At 42.7% G+C, this 14,533-nt stretch overlaps 1 protein-coding gene across 1 annotated transcript; it reads right to left on the bottom strand.

Moving 5' to 3' along the window:
- Nucleotides 1-1,178: 1,178 nt before the first annotated feature.
- Nucleotides 1,179-13,750, bottom strand: LOC103109778 (granzyme A-like). Its single transcript, XM_007518892.2, has 5 exons — nt 13,658-13,750; nt 9,233-9,374; nt 5,304-5,445; nt 4,840-5,109; nt 1,179-1,600 (listed from the first exon to the last, which is right to left on the bottom strand). The coding sequence occupies exons 1-5, from the start codon at nt 13,725-13,727 to the stop codon at nt 1,442-1,444; spliced, it is 783 nt and encodes a 260-aa protein (XP_007518954.2). The 5' UTR covers nt 13,728-13,750; the 3' UTR covers nt 1,179-1,441.
- Nucleotides 13,751-14,533: the final 783 nt, after the last annotated feature.

Genomic DNA, 14,533 nt, shown 5'->3' with positions numbered 1-14,533 from the left:
GCACAAATCAGACCACCTCAAGATTCTCAGAGCTGATATTCTCAGACTTCCCATTTTGGGTATGAGGAGTATTGTCAGTTGAGGAGATAAAGGGCCTGGAGTCTCCAGTAGAGCCATTATTTCCTCCTCCCATAATCAAAGAACATCACTTCTTGAGTCATTGTCTTTTTCACATATAAAAGGAGATTGTTTCCCACCTGCAGGGGAGTCGCTTCACAGGCAGTGAAGCAGGTCGGCAGGTGTCAATCTTTCTCTCCCCCTTCTGTCTTCCCTTCCTCTCTCCACTTCTCTCTGTCCTATCCAACAATGATATAACAACAACAATATTAAACAACAAGGGTAACAAAAGGGAATATATATATATATATATATATATATATGGAAATTGGTACTTCCCAAGTCCCTTTTCTGTCTGACACTTCCCTTCTCTCAACTCCCTGTTAGCTGTGAATATATAAACCCATTCTCTCCCTATCATGGAAAGGACTACTTAAACAATCACTTTCAAAACAGATTCATTTTTATAAGGCAAAAGAGGATAAAGGAAAGAGACAGCGAATCCAGAACACCCCTCTGCTCTGGCCATGAAATAGTTAAAGGCCAGGCTACTTGTGGACAAAGGGAATGACACTACCTGTACCAGAAGGCGTTGGAAGGCATGTGTACCTGTAAGTGCCAACTGCTAGTAACCTATTTCTGTCCTTCCTGCTTGCTGCTATGCACCAATAAATTGTGCCGAATAGCTTTGAGACTTGCCCTATAGGTATTAGTACCCTGTAGAAAAAAGGCTGGCTGCTGGTGCTGATGAAAATAACATTTCTCCTTTACATATATATGTTTAATTACCTTTATTTATTTATTAGATAGAGACAGCCAGAAGTTGAGAGGGAAGGGCATGATAGAGAAGGAGAGACACACAGAGAGAGAGAGACACCTGTAGCCCTGCTTCACCACTTGCAAAGTTCTCCCCCTGCAGGTGGGGACCAGGGGCTTGAACCTGGGTCCTCGCACATTGCAACATGTGCACTGAACCAGGTGCACCACCATCCGGCCCCAAGTTTCTCCTTTTCGAGTATTTGGTTCTCTGGTCTTCTTCACCTCAACAGCATATACAGTGCAGGGGAGAGAAACTGGGGCCTTGGCTATACAAGTCACATGTTCCACCACTGAGCTGTCCCTCAGGCCCCTGGATCTTCATCCCACTTTCCCTGTGTTACTAATCAGTTTCTTCTAGTTATTTTCTTGCCAGTCTGCCTTACGCCTGGAAGGAAAGGATGATTGTTTTTTACCTAATGTGTTTTTCTCAAGGTTGCTATATCCCTCCACTTCACTTTGCTGGCGGTGATCTGACCAACCACGCTAGAGGAAACAAGTTGGGTCACACACACTGATTTTATTGTAAGATTAAGAAGTGACAGCAAAGAGAATGGAGTGTAGGGATCTACATTGCTCTGCTAATGGTCTTGATTATCCAGTTGAGGTGCTTCTGTGTGAGGAGCGTATAGATGCCAGGTCCTTGGGGGGTTCCACAATTTGAGTGGCCAGCAGAAGTGATGCCTCTGAAAGTTCCTTCACATATCAAAGGGCTTCCAGAATCTCCCTGGGGGAAAGCAAGCAAGAGGGGTCAGCCGAGAACATGGCTGCTAGCACAGTGCAGAAGTCCTAGCTAGTGTGTCGTCTTTTATTTATTTACTTATTATTTTAATATTTATTTATTCCCTTTTGTTGTTCTTGTTTCTTTTTATTTTGTTGTTATTGATGCCATTGTTGTTGGATAGGACAGAGAGAAATGGAGAGGGGAGGGGAAGACAGGGGGAGAGAAACACAGACACCTGCAGACCTGCTTCACCACTTGTGAAGCGACACTCCTGCAGTTGGGGAGCCGGGGGCTTGAACCGGGATCCTTATGCCGGTTCTTGTGCTTTACGCCACCTGCGCTTAACCCACTACGCTACCGCCCGACTTCCCTAGTGCGTAATCTTCATGTGGAGTTAAGAACAATTTTGACTTCACTGAAAATTAGTGAGGAAGAAAAAAAAGAAAACCAACCAAAAATGCTTGGGGATGCTTGAATGTTTATACATTGTATAATGTTTATACATTATACTTATTTGTGGACCAGTGAATATTGAAATAAAGCCTATACTATTGCTTATGATAGTTACAAATTCTGGTCCTTGGCATTAGAAATTCTCTTGTTGTCATTTCTCACAAAGTTTACTCATGAAAGAAGTAAGATAGTCAAATACAGATGGGATATTGAAGCTGAGTTAAAACCGTAGTTTTATTTTCATGTCCCAAAGACATGACACCAGGTTCACCTTTTCCTTCACTGCCTCTGCTGATGGACCCTGATCTCTCAAGTCTTCTTTGGCCCTGGGATATTAGGTGGGAGCTTTCAAAATCTTCCATTATGTTGCCCAGTTGACTCCATAGCAGAGAGGCTTCACTTTGCAGTAAGTTGCTCCTTTTTCCCCCCTAACTCTGTCACCCAACCTGTGACCTGTGACCCTGTACTTTATTCATAGACCTCTAGAATCAGAACATAAAAACATTTGACGTCTAGAATATGAATCGGGTGGCTCACTGTCATGTATTTTGAGAAGACTAGTGGGACTAGATGGAGGACTGAAACTGCATCCCGGAGGGACTGGTCTGTCTGATAAGACCTGGGGTGGGATGGTCGGAGATGATCTGAGATAGATTAGTTGGGCTGAATGTCACTCCTCCAGTCAGTATGCTACAACTGAATCTGGAAACCAATGGACAGCTCAGGGTCTCTAATTCCTGCATTCTCCCTGCTTGTCCTTACCCTCTTAGAATTGTTAAGTGGTAGCTAAGACTGATTATAGGCTTTGTTCTAGGGGGAAGTTTGCAGAATCATGGTCCTGGAGATGGGGAGATTTGGAGATTTTCAAATGCCTCCTTGAATGCCCCCAAACCCAGCTTTTGACTTTCCCAAGCTTCTCCCACTTCTGATTGGTGCTGCTGCTGCTGATGGTGACTTGACTTAAGTTAATATTCTCTGGTATCTAACTGCAGGGTTGAATGGCAGTCCGGCAATTTCATTATGCAGAAGCAGAAAATTTGGGTTTTGGTGGCACTGGGCAGTAGGCCCTTGCTGGGCATCAGAATCACTGAGGCTGAGCGAAGAACTTTTGCACACATGCACTCTGAGGGCCCATCGGAGGGCATTTCTGGTCCCTAATTTTCAGGTAAAAATTGGCTTTCAGTGTGTATGGAGGCAGAAAGCACGTGAGTACCTGGAGGTCTGTCTAGACAAGCATATTTCCCCTGTGCTGAAACACTCAGAACTAGTCCTGTAGGTCTGTTTCTGAAGACTCTTAGACCTAGAGAGAATGGCAGAGAGTTGTGATGTTCCAGTGGCTGAGAAAGGCTGCTGGGAGAGGAACAGGCACTGCTGAACTCTGTCGGGACCCCGGCATGTTGTCCGTGCAGGATTCCCAGAATGCTAGGTGAGAGGCGTGGGGAGTAATGGAGGGCAGAGGAGACAGAGTAGAAGGTACTGAAGACAGGTGTGTTTGCTGAGCCCTAGTCCTGAAAGTAAGCTATTTGGATTCTGCTAATGTTTAAATCGGCTTCTGGGAAGGGCAGACTTCTGGCGGCTCAGTCTCTGATGGAAGGAACTCAGTTGGACACACTGAAATCTCTTTCTTTTCAGCTGAGTTTGTATCAAGCCTTTGCAGAAGTGGAGAAAGAATGTCAGTTCAAAGGACGTCAGGATTTATTAATTCATTCTCCTTTGGTCTTTAAGTAGGTTCAGTTTCAACCATTGTCCGAAGACTCTGGTACAGAGTGCATATGCTCTTGTTTGGGTCATGCTAGAAACCTGTTTTCTGAGATTGAGTTCAGCTCTAGGAAGCTATGGGGTCTAGCCATGATCTTTTCTGGTTTGGAAATGACAGGCATTTCAGACTTGTTTCTGTCAAATGACAAAGGAAATTGGTGTGTGTGTGTGTGTGTGTGTGTGTGTGTGTGTGTGTGTCTGTGGGCAGTGGCAGGTTTGCTCAGATAAGAAATAAAGTACAAAAGGTCCTGATGGAAGTCTAATCACTTTGTTGAGTGTCGAATATTGTCAAGCTTATTTTACCTATTTATTTAGTGATGCTGTGTCCTCAATATGTAGATAAATTCACCATCACTACCAGGACAACTTTTCATTCTTTTTATATTTTTAGGGAAAGAGAGAGGGAGAGACAGAGATAGAGAGACATAACAGCACTGCTCTGTCACCTGTGAACTTCCCCTGGTGCTATGGTGTATCTACCTAGTGTAGGGCTCAAACCCAAGGCCTTGTGCACATTATATGCTGTGCCAGGTGAGCTGAAACACAGCCCTAGGTTTTGTTTGTGATAAGCTAATATGAAAAATGAGAACAGATTGCCTTGGTGTTTTGAATGAGAAAATCAAGAAGAAATAGCAAGAGAAGTGAATTTGCTATGTTCTATGAACACATGGGAGCTAAGGACATTTGTTTGACTGAAAGTTTATCAAACTTTTATAAAAAAAAAAGTAGGACCCGGAGGTCATCTCAGTGTGAGAGCCCAAGACTTGCATGCCTGAGGCTATAGGTTTGATGCCCTCCAGCCTCACATGCCAGTGCAGAGTGGTGTTCTGTTTTTTTCTCATTAAAATAAACAAATAATAAATGACAAATAACAAATACACCTTTAAGAAAAAAAGGGTCAAGTGTTTTTAAAAGTACCCACAAGGACTTGGCAGAATTCAGTGTCATGACACCATAAAGCCTGATCCTGTGTTTCCTGTGTCTGAATGATTTAATCCAACAACTAGAATGCAGGCTGCGATTTTACTTACATTGCACGTGTCCTTTCCACCTCTGAGGTTCCCAGCACAAATCATGCTCAGTCTGATCACAGGATTGTAGTTATAGTGCTTTTCATTATTGCAGACCTTTCTGTCTATAACGGTGACATTGACTTCTTTGAGGCATTTGGATGGACCTGAAACATTGCTATCCTTTCCCCACCCTGCAACTTGACACATGGTTCCTGGCTTCACATCCTCTCCCTTTTTAGGCAGATGAAGTATAGCTACATTTTTATTAAGTGTTGCTCTTCTGCTTAGCTGTTGGAAGATAAGCAAGCATACATTAACAGAATGAGATGATACAATGTTCATATTTCATAAAACCTGGCCCAGCCCTCAGCCTCCCCCCTCCCCCCCATGTAGTTATAGAGCCAATGGAGAAAGACTTCCATGAAGGGAGTCAGATGATAAGAGACACTTTGATTTTGAAGAAGACTGTACATGGAACATACCTGAAGAAGTTGAAGATCTCCATCACGTGTGGCATGGTCATAGCACGGATAAGGAATGATTTTCTTAGGAAGACTTATCTGTCTTTCTGGCTCATTGGAGCTACGTAAGTGAGCCCCAAGAATGATCTGGGTCTTCTTGTTCCTGAAGACAGTTATAACACCATTAATGGGGTTTATTCCTTTTGGGGAGGGGAGAGGGATTACGTGTGTGTGTGTGTGTGTGTGTGTGTGTGAGAGAGAGAGAGAAAGAGAGAGAGAGAGAGAGAGAAAGAGAGAAGAGTATTGTCTTTTCTGCAGTGTTGGGGATGGAACCCACTTACTCATGCGTGCAAGGCTGTTGTTAAAATTTGGAGGCTCCAGCTGGCTGGGCTAGCTTCACGGGCGGGTAACAGAGACGACCAGAGACATACGGCTGGGCAGGGAAGCTGTATTTCTTTATTCAGGAACAACGATTCATAAACTAAACCAAACTAATCACCAAACAGAACTCTGCTGCCTCTTTCCCCGCAGTGGCGCCAAGAACTCTCGAACTCTGGAACTCTGGAACCCTCTCGGGGTTCCTAGGGGCAGGGCCAAGCGGGCCGTGAAACTAGCAGGACTGATCCAATTTTCTTAGCAGGGGGAGAGCCAGAACAACCCAATGTAAAGCATACAACACAAGGCATATACTCTGCCTAATCAGATGAGCATGCTATGAGCTAATTAATTTCATCATCTCTTTTGTAAATATGCATGGTGAAAATACTATTTTGTGGCTCAGAAAGAAAACAGGTACGTGCTTTAAAGAAAAAAAGGAAATTATTTAAAATCTTATCATAGTCACCTAACATAATAGCTATTTGCCAGAACCTAAACTATGTCCTTTGACAAACTAATAAATGAGGGGCCTGTCATGACACAGCTGGCTAAATACCTATATTATTAAATAGTTAGGACCTAGATTCCAGCCCTCGCTCCCCAGCTGCAGGGGGTCCACTTCACAAGCAGTGAAGCAGGTCTGCAGGTGTCTTTCTCCTCGTCCTCTCTCAATTTCTCTCAGTCCTATCTAATAAAAGTTAGAGGAAAAGGAAAAAAAAAAAAAGAAAAGAAAATGGTCTCTGGAGTGGTGGATTCACAGTGATGGCACCAAGCCCCAGAAATAACCCTGGTGGCAATGAGAGAGGGAGAAAGTGGGGGTGCAGAGAGGGAGTTCCATGACAGCTAAACCCTAAGTTTTGAAACCTCTGTTGTGGTTTTAATGTCCCTGCCCCCAACCCTTCTAGGGGTTGCAGAATATTGGGAGGAAGAAAGACTCAGTCTAGAGACAGAAGAAAAACCAGTGGTTAAACAGCAAAGTTTTAGGGGATCTTTGTAAAAGATAAAGAAACTTGTGGTCTGGGAGGTGGCACAGTGGTAAAGCTTTGGACTCCCAAGCATGAGGTCCCGAGTTGGATCCCTGGCAGCCCATGTGCCAGAGTGATGTCTGGTTCTTTCTCTCTCCTCCTATCTTTCTCATAAATAAATAAAAACTTTAAAAAATATTAAAAAAAAGATAAACAAACTTGCTACATGGGAAAACTTTGAGGAAAAAAAGTCTACTAGAGAAGCCTGTCTGCATGGCAGAGAGTGCATGTAGATCGGGCCAATGGTGGTCTGAAGGGGGGCAGGGGCAGGATATATCTTTTTCTTACTCCATGACAACTATTCATTTTGGTTATTATAATCAAAGTACTACTTACTGCACAAATAATTAAAGCTGTTACCATCCACAGCTGAGGATAGCTCTACCAACTACTCACACTACCACTTTACATGATGCTGGTCTCACTGAAGACCTCAGAATGGGGCTTAGAGTAGAGCATGTTGTGATGGTACAATGGTCCATGAATCTGCATTGCCAGGAGGCCTGCTGAGGACTGGGAATGTGACTAGCATGACCAACAACTAAGTTAGTAGTTTTATTGGGATTAAATTAAAATTTAATTTAACTATTTAATTTTTAACTTCTTAAAAGTAAAACTTAGATGAATATGTGATAAGTTTGCATAGTTAACATGATAGTGATTATAACTTTAGACTATTTTTAGGAGCTTGACTTAGGGAGTGAAAACAGTTTAGATGGGGAAGTGGCTTAAAATCACAGGAGGTCAGTCCCTACACCTATGTACAATTAATTTTTGAGAAGGGGCCCAAAACATCAAATGGAGATAGGAAATCCTTTTAAACAAATAATGTAGAGAAAATTGGGTTAAAACATGCAGAAGAATGGATGCTGGATGACCGTTTATCACCACACATACATGTAAACTCCAAATGGATTAAAGACTTGGATGCTAGACCAGAAACCATCAAATACATAGAAGAAAACATTGTCAGAATATTCCACAATGTTCCCTTCAGAAATGCCGGACTAGCTTCGTGGGAGAGAGAGACGAGGAACTCGTGGTGGCGTGGTAATACAATTCTTTTTTTTTTTATTTTTTAAACCCAGGGTTTTTTTTTTGTAAGATTTTATTTATTTATTAATGAGAAAGATAGGAGGAGAGAGAGAAAGAACTAGACATCACTCTGGTACATGTGCTGCCTGGGATTGAACTCTGGACCTCATGCTTGAAAGTCAAGTTCCTTAGCCACTGTGCCACCTCCTGGGCCACGGTAATACAATTCTTTATTGATGCGGGGCCCCAGGGTTGGGTGTGAGCACAGTGGGTTAGGCCACGTGGCGCCAAACCACACGGCCACCTCCCACTCTGCACGCCAGCCCTTCTCCAGGTTGGGACGCTGGAGAGAAAAGAGAGAGCAAGGAAGAGAGAGAAAACAGAAACAGAAGTGGCTTTATAGGGTAAAACCAGAAGTGGCAAGTCAGAAACGGAGATGGCTAGGAAAAGGGGTGGAGACAGGCAAAAGGCATGCTGGGAAGGTGGAAGCATCCTTAGCAACTTTGCGATGGTTTTAACTGGTGGGATTAATTAACACCCTGCAGGCAGAGTGGGTCTCGAGGTAGAAAGAAGATAGATCAGGCAAAACAATGATTATGTAAATAGGCCATAGTGTCAGCAATGGAGGATGGAGCAGGGGGCTGCCTGACATCTCCCCCTTTCTTTTTATTTAATGGCCATAGTGTCAGGAATGCAGGGTGCTTAATTCTATCTAGTCACAAAGTCAAGAAAGAAGGAGGCTCCAGAGAAGAGCTTATAAGAAGCACCTGTGGGGAGTCCGTTGGTAGCGCAGTGGGTTAAGTGCAGGTGGTGCAAAGCACAAGGACCAGCATAAGGATCCCAGTTTGAGCCCCTAACTCCCCACCTACAGGGGAGTCACTTCACAGGTGGTGAAGCAGGTCTGCAGGTGTCTATCTTTCTCTCCCCCTCTCTGTCTTCCCCTCCTCTCTCCATTTCTCTCTGTCCTATCTAACAATGATGACGTCAAAAGCAACAACAATAATAACTACAACAACAATAAAAAGACAAGGGCAACAAGAGGGAATAAATAAATATAAAAGAAGAACCTGTGAATGTTCTTGTGGGTTTTGGGTTGATCTGATACTTTGGTGTCAAGTATATGCTTACCTCTCTGTTGTAGTAAAGAAAGATGTTTCCAATAACTTAAGTGGTGTGCAGATATACTTGAACCTTCTGTCTTTACATGCTTTATTAACATCACCCCAAATTTGCCTTGAAGATTATGGTTTTGTTTTTTTTAAATCCAGGCACTTAGAGACTGGGTGGTGGTACACCCTGTAATTTGCATATGCCACAGTACACAGGGACCCTGGTTCAAGCCCCCAGTCCGCACCACCTGTGTGGAGTGGTATGGGGGCTTCTCACTGGTAAAGCAATGCTGCAGGTGTTTGTGTGTGTGTCTCCCCCTATGTCCCTTCCCTCTCAATTTCTCTCTGTCTCTATCTAAAATAAATAAGAAAACAAAATATTAAAAAAAATTCAAGCACTTACAGATTGCAGTGAGCTGCAGTCAGTACCCATGTCTCTTTAATCAAAGCCCCAGCACAGATACTTTGCCCTGTGTTAAGCAGAACCATGTAAGGTCTTGAATGAGGAGTTACTTCAGTTCCTCCAATTATTTGTTCACAGCAATCTGTTAGAAAGGAAAGGAGGAAAGGGAATATCATGTCAGAACCCAGCCCAAAGAGTTCAACTTCAAACAACAACCACAACAATAGCAAAAAATGACACATTTCTAAGGCCATATAGCCTTTTCCATCTGGGAAAGAAGCATAGATGAAAGCCTCTTCCTTCCTCTCCCATGAGGAAGTTCTAATATCTGATATAAATTTCATTCCTACTGGACTCTCCGTGAGTGCCTGCTTATTTGCACCTTGAAGCCTGTCACTTGCAGTTCCAGGAATTATCAAATAAGAACTATTTTTTAAATTGATTTTAATAATAATGGACAATCCTACAATTGTAGGATAACGGGTACAATTCCACACAGTTCCCACCACCAGAGTTCCTTATCCCCACCCCTTCCATTGGAAGTTTTCCTGATTTTTATCCCTTTGAAAGTATGGCCACAGGATCATTATGGAGGGCAGAGGATGGGAGGCAGGAATTCTGTAAATTACTTCTCCACGGGACATGGGCATTGGCAGGTGGATCCATACTAGATGGGAACTATGTAACAACTGTTGGCCTTAAGCCTCAAGGTTTGCAAAGGACAACCAACTGTGGACATTATTCTACACCAGCACCCATTGTTACATAAGATATTTGTGAGGGTGACAATCTTACAAACTTCCCAGACTTTTCTGGGTGAGTAGAACCCTGGGGCTGTAGAGGAGCTTGTAGAAAATTGAGGTTGACCTTTTCACCCCTGGATCTTGTGAAAACACAGCTTAGAAACCGATATTAGCACCTTCTAGCTGTGACCCTACCCATGAGTTCTTTGGTCCTTGTGAGACTTCTAGTTTTGCACTCCTTTCTTTAATATATTGAGGAAATAACATTGATTATATACGAGGTTCTCCTTTAGTGTCTAGATGAAGCCATTTTTTGTTTTTATTGTTGTTGTAATTATTATTGTTGTTGTTGATGTCCTTGTTGTTGGATAGGACAGAGAAATGGAGAGAGGAGGGGAAGACAGAGAGGGGGAGAGAAAGATAGACACCTGCAGACCTTCTTCACCACCTGTGAAGCGACTACTCTGCAGGTGGGGAGCCAGGGGCTCGAACCGGGATCCTTGGGCCAGTCCTTGTGCTTTGCGCCATGTGTGCTTAACCCACTGTGCTGCCACCTGACTCCCTACCCCCCAGAGTCTTTTACTTTGGTGCAATATGCCAATTCTAGTTCAGGTTCTACTTATATTTTCTCTTCTGCTCTTGTTTTTCAACTTCTGCCTGAGAGTGAGATCATCCCATATTCATCCTTCTGTTTCTGACTTACTTCACTTAACATGATTTCTTCAAGCTCCATCCAAGATCGGTCTACAGCACCATTCTTATGATATGCCTACTGCTTTTGTTTCAAATATCCTATCATCTTTTGATTTTATTGTCTATTTAAAGTTTAAAAGAATTTCTCTTTCTTTTTAGCTATAGGTTAAACCAGGCAACCAGTGGGAATTCCTGTAAGACAGGTTGCTGTATCAGCCCCTGTCCACCATTCCCACCTTCAAAAATTGACAGTCCCTGGGGAACTCCAGACTGGTCAGTCCAGCCTCAGGATAGTCCTTACTTCCTACAATGTTTTTTTTTTTTTTTAATTTATTTCCTTTTTTTTGTTTTTGTTGTTGTGTAGTTATTATTGTTGTTGATGTCGTCGTTGTTGGATAAGACAGAAATGGAGAGAGGAGGGGAAGACAGAGAGGGGGAGAGAAAGACAGACACCTGCAGACCCACTTCACCACCTGTGAAGTGACCCCCCCTGCAGGTGGGGAGCCGGGGGCTCAAACAGGGATCCTTATGGTGGTCCTTGTGCATTACGCCATGTGCGCCCAACCCGCTACACCACTGCCCTACTCCCCTGCAATGTTTTAAAGGAAAACCTAGAGTGACCTAGGGCCCATTACCTTTCTGGTGCCAATGCCTGCGTTTTTTAGCCTTTCAGAGTATAAGAAGGTGCTTTAGACACCAAGGGAGTAGTTTTGTAAAACCTCTTTGGTGTGTAGAGTATATTATGCAGGAAGTGCAGATGGAAGAAGTCATTCCCCTTTTATCTGCCGCCATAGATTCAGCTGAACAGCTCTTTTGTTTGTTCTACATGGAAATTACCTCCATCACTCTGTGCCTTCCAATTTTCCCTCCCCACTCCTTTCATTTCCTGAAGACACAGACTCTGAAATACATGCTCCCATTTCTCTAGTAAACCCAGGAGGCCTACATTTAACTGCATTCCCTCTCTGTGCATGTACCATTATTACATATTTTTCCTTTGTTAACCTGTCTAGTGCTGTCTGAATTACTTATCTAGTTCGAGAAGAACCCAGAGGATATGCCAACACTTGAAAATCACGCCAAACCAGGTATGCTGGTTGAGTCCAGCCAAGTACTAGCTTATTAGACAATGCTATAGCAAATCAGAGAGTTCATGTGGGGTGTTTCCAGGGTCCTAGTGCATTTGCAAGGACACTAAATTCTAATGACATAATTCGGGGGTTGGGCAGAGGTGCACCTGGTTAAGCACACACATTACAGGACCTGGGTTCAAGACCCAGTTCCCACTTGGAGGGGGAAGGTTTATGAGTGTTGAAGCAGTATTGTGGGTGTCTTTCTGTCTCTCTCCCTCTCTGTGTCCCCCCTTTCAATTTCTCTCTGTCTCTATCCAATAATAAATAAATAAAAATATTTAAAAGAAAAGAAATAATTAAACTCACTTGAATCATTCCTGATTTGTACTATGTGTGCTTAACTGGACATACCACCTTCTGGCCCTTACATTCCTGATTTGTTTTGGGTATCTAGGGTAGCTTTTTCTTAAGTTTAAAGCTTTTAGATTTTTTTAATATGCATTTTTCAAATAGAGAAAACAAACAAAAAAAATCACATAGAAAATGCCCACATGTACACCACTAGACTCACATTGGTTTTATGCTCACCCTCACACACATATCGTTTAACCAATGAAAACTATGTTTGAGACATTATCTTTAAAACTATCTATATTCTTTGCATCAAGAAAGGTTGAGGTACCTCTATTTCTTTTCTAATAATTACCATATGTTTTTCTAGTTTAAGTGCCTTTTATTTGTTCAATTGCTCTTAAATTTTTGAAACTTGAGGCTGGGTGGTGGTTCACCTGGTTGAATGCACATGTTACAGTGTGCAAGGACCCAGGTTTGAGTCCCTGGTCCCCACCTGCAGGAGGAAAGCTTTGTGAGTGGTGAAACAGGGCTGTAGGTGTCTCTCTCTTTCTCTACCTCCTCCTTCCCTCTTGATTTCTGGTTGTCCCTACCCCCAAAATAAGTTAAAAAATGAATTTTTTTAAACTTACAAGCTAAAATTTGGCAGCAATATGCAGTGACAGTCTATTACCTTTTATAAAAAAAAACAATGAAGAGAGAAAGCTTTTTCCCCCTTCTTAAAAAAAAAAAAAGGAATCAAGAAGATCGTTATGGGGTCAGCTGGTGGCAAACTTGGTTGAGCACACATGTTACAGTGCACAGGGACCCAAGTTCAAGCTCCTAATCTCCACCTGCAGGGGAAAACTTAAGTGGTGAAGCAGTGCTGCTGGTGTCTCTCTGTCTCTTTTCCTCTCTATCTCCCTATTCCTCTCTTGATTTTGGTCTGTCTCTACCTAAATAAATAAATAAATAAAATTAAAACAATGTTTAGGGGACTGGGTGGTGGCACACCCGGTGGAGCAAGCATGTTGCAATGTACAAAGACCCAGGTTCAAGTCCCTGATCCCCACCTGCAGGGGGAAAGCTTTGTGAGTGGTGAAGCGGTGCTGTAGGTGTCTCTCTTCCCCTCTATATTTCCCTTCATTTTTAATTTCTGACTGTCTTTATCCAATAAATTAAAAAAATAATTAAAAAATGAAAAAAAAAAACAGAGTTGGGCAGTAGTACAGCAGGTTAAGCGCACGTGGCGCCAAGCACAAGGACTGGCATATGGATCCTGGTTACAGCAGGTGTCTTATCTTTCTCTCCCTCTCCCTGTCTTCCCCTACTCTCTCCATTTCTCTCAGTCCTATCCAACAATGACAACATCAATAACTACAACAACAATAAAAAACAAGGGCAATAAAAGGGAAATATATATAAAAAAATAAAAACATGAAAAAACCCATTTTTAAAAAAGAAAAAAGTTTTAGAAAAGATTAAGACAAGAGGGAAAAATCTTAACTAACATTGTCAAACATTTTTATTGAAATTCTGCTCTTTTGTTTAATGATTATATTAGAAATGTGATTAGTCCATCTTACCTTTATGAATTAACAGGAGAAAAAGGACAGTGGAGAGACAAGATGCCAGGAATGTAGAGGAGTTCCTCATTGTGGCAAGTGTCCCCACATCAATCAAGGTGAAACTGTTGTCTGTTCTTGACTAACTCTTTTCTATATATTGAGAGTAGAAAGGATGTGGTTTCTGTTGTGTCCACTTTCAAAGTTAAGCATTAGGTAATGAAACACAAGTAAGTGTGAGAACAATGAACAATGAACATGAATGGTTCATTACTAGCAGACACAAATCTGCTGAAGCACTGTAGGCCCACAGGGCAGGTGGGTGGGGGCCAAGGGAGCTATTGCCATCAGAACATAATGCAGAAGAAGAGATGAAAACACCTTAGCTGAGATTGCAAGGGTTCTAATTTCCATCTTCAGTAATATTTTCTTCCAGACTCATGAATGGAGCTAAGAGAGAGACAGAGAGAGAGAGAGAGAGAGAGAGAGTAAACAAACAGAACAGAGTAGACAGAGGAGAGGTACCACAGCACTGCTCCATCATCCACGGAGCCTCCCTAATGTCATCCATGTGGTGTCAGGACTGGAATACAAGACCATATCAACAGTAAGAAATATACTCAAAATATTCTACCCGATGAACTATTTTCTGACACCTGGAAGCTCTTTTTACATAGCTATTATGCTACCTCCCTTCTTCTTCTAGCGTTTGCCCTTCTTCCGTAGCCAGTCAACAGCGTCAGGTTGTGCCTGATGTCTGCTTGTTGCTGGCTTTGAAAGTGACTGGGATCCATGTGGATTCAGTCGGCTAGGAAGGATTGTCAGTTTCCCCAATAAATGGGTACTCACGGGATGCACCACGAGAAGGTCGATCCAATGCATCCCATGCTACCTCCC

Source organism: Erinaceus europaeus, chromosome 5 (assembly GCF_950295315.1).
Source record: "Erinaceus europaeus chromosome 5, mEriEur2.1, whole genome shotgun sequence".
Taxonomy (NCBI): Eukaryota; Metazoa; Chordata; class Mammalia; order Eulipotyphla; family Erinaceidae; genus Erinaceus; species Erinaceus europaeus.
Note: the sequence above shows the minus strand (reverse complement) of the source record. Positions and strands in the feature narration are given on the sequence as shown.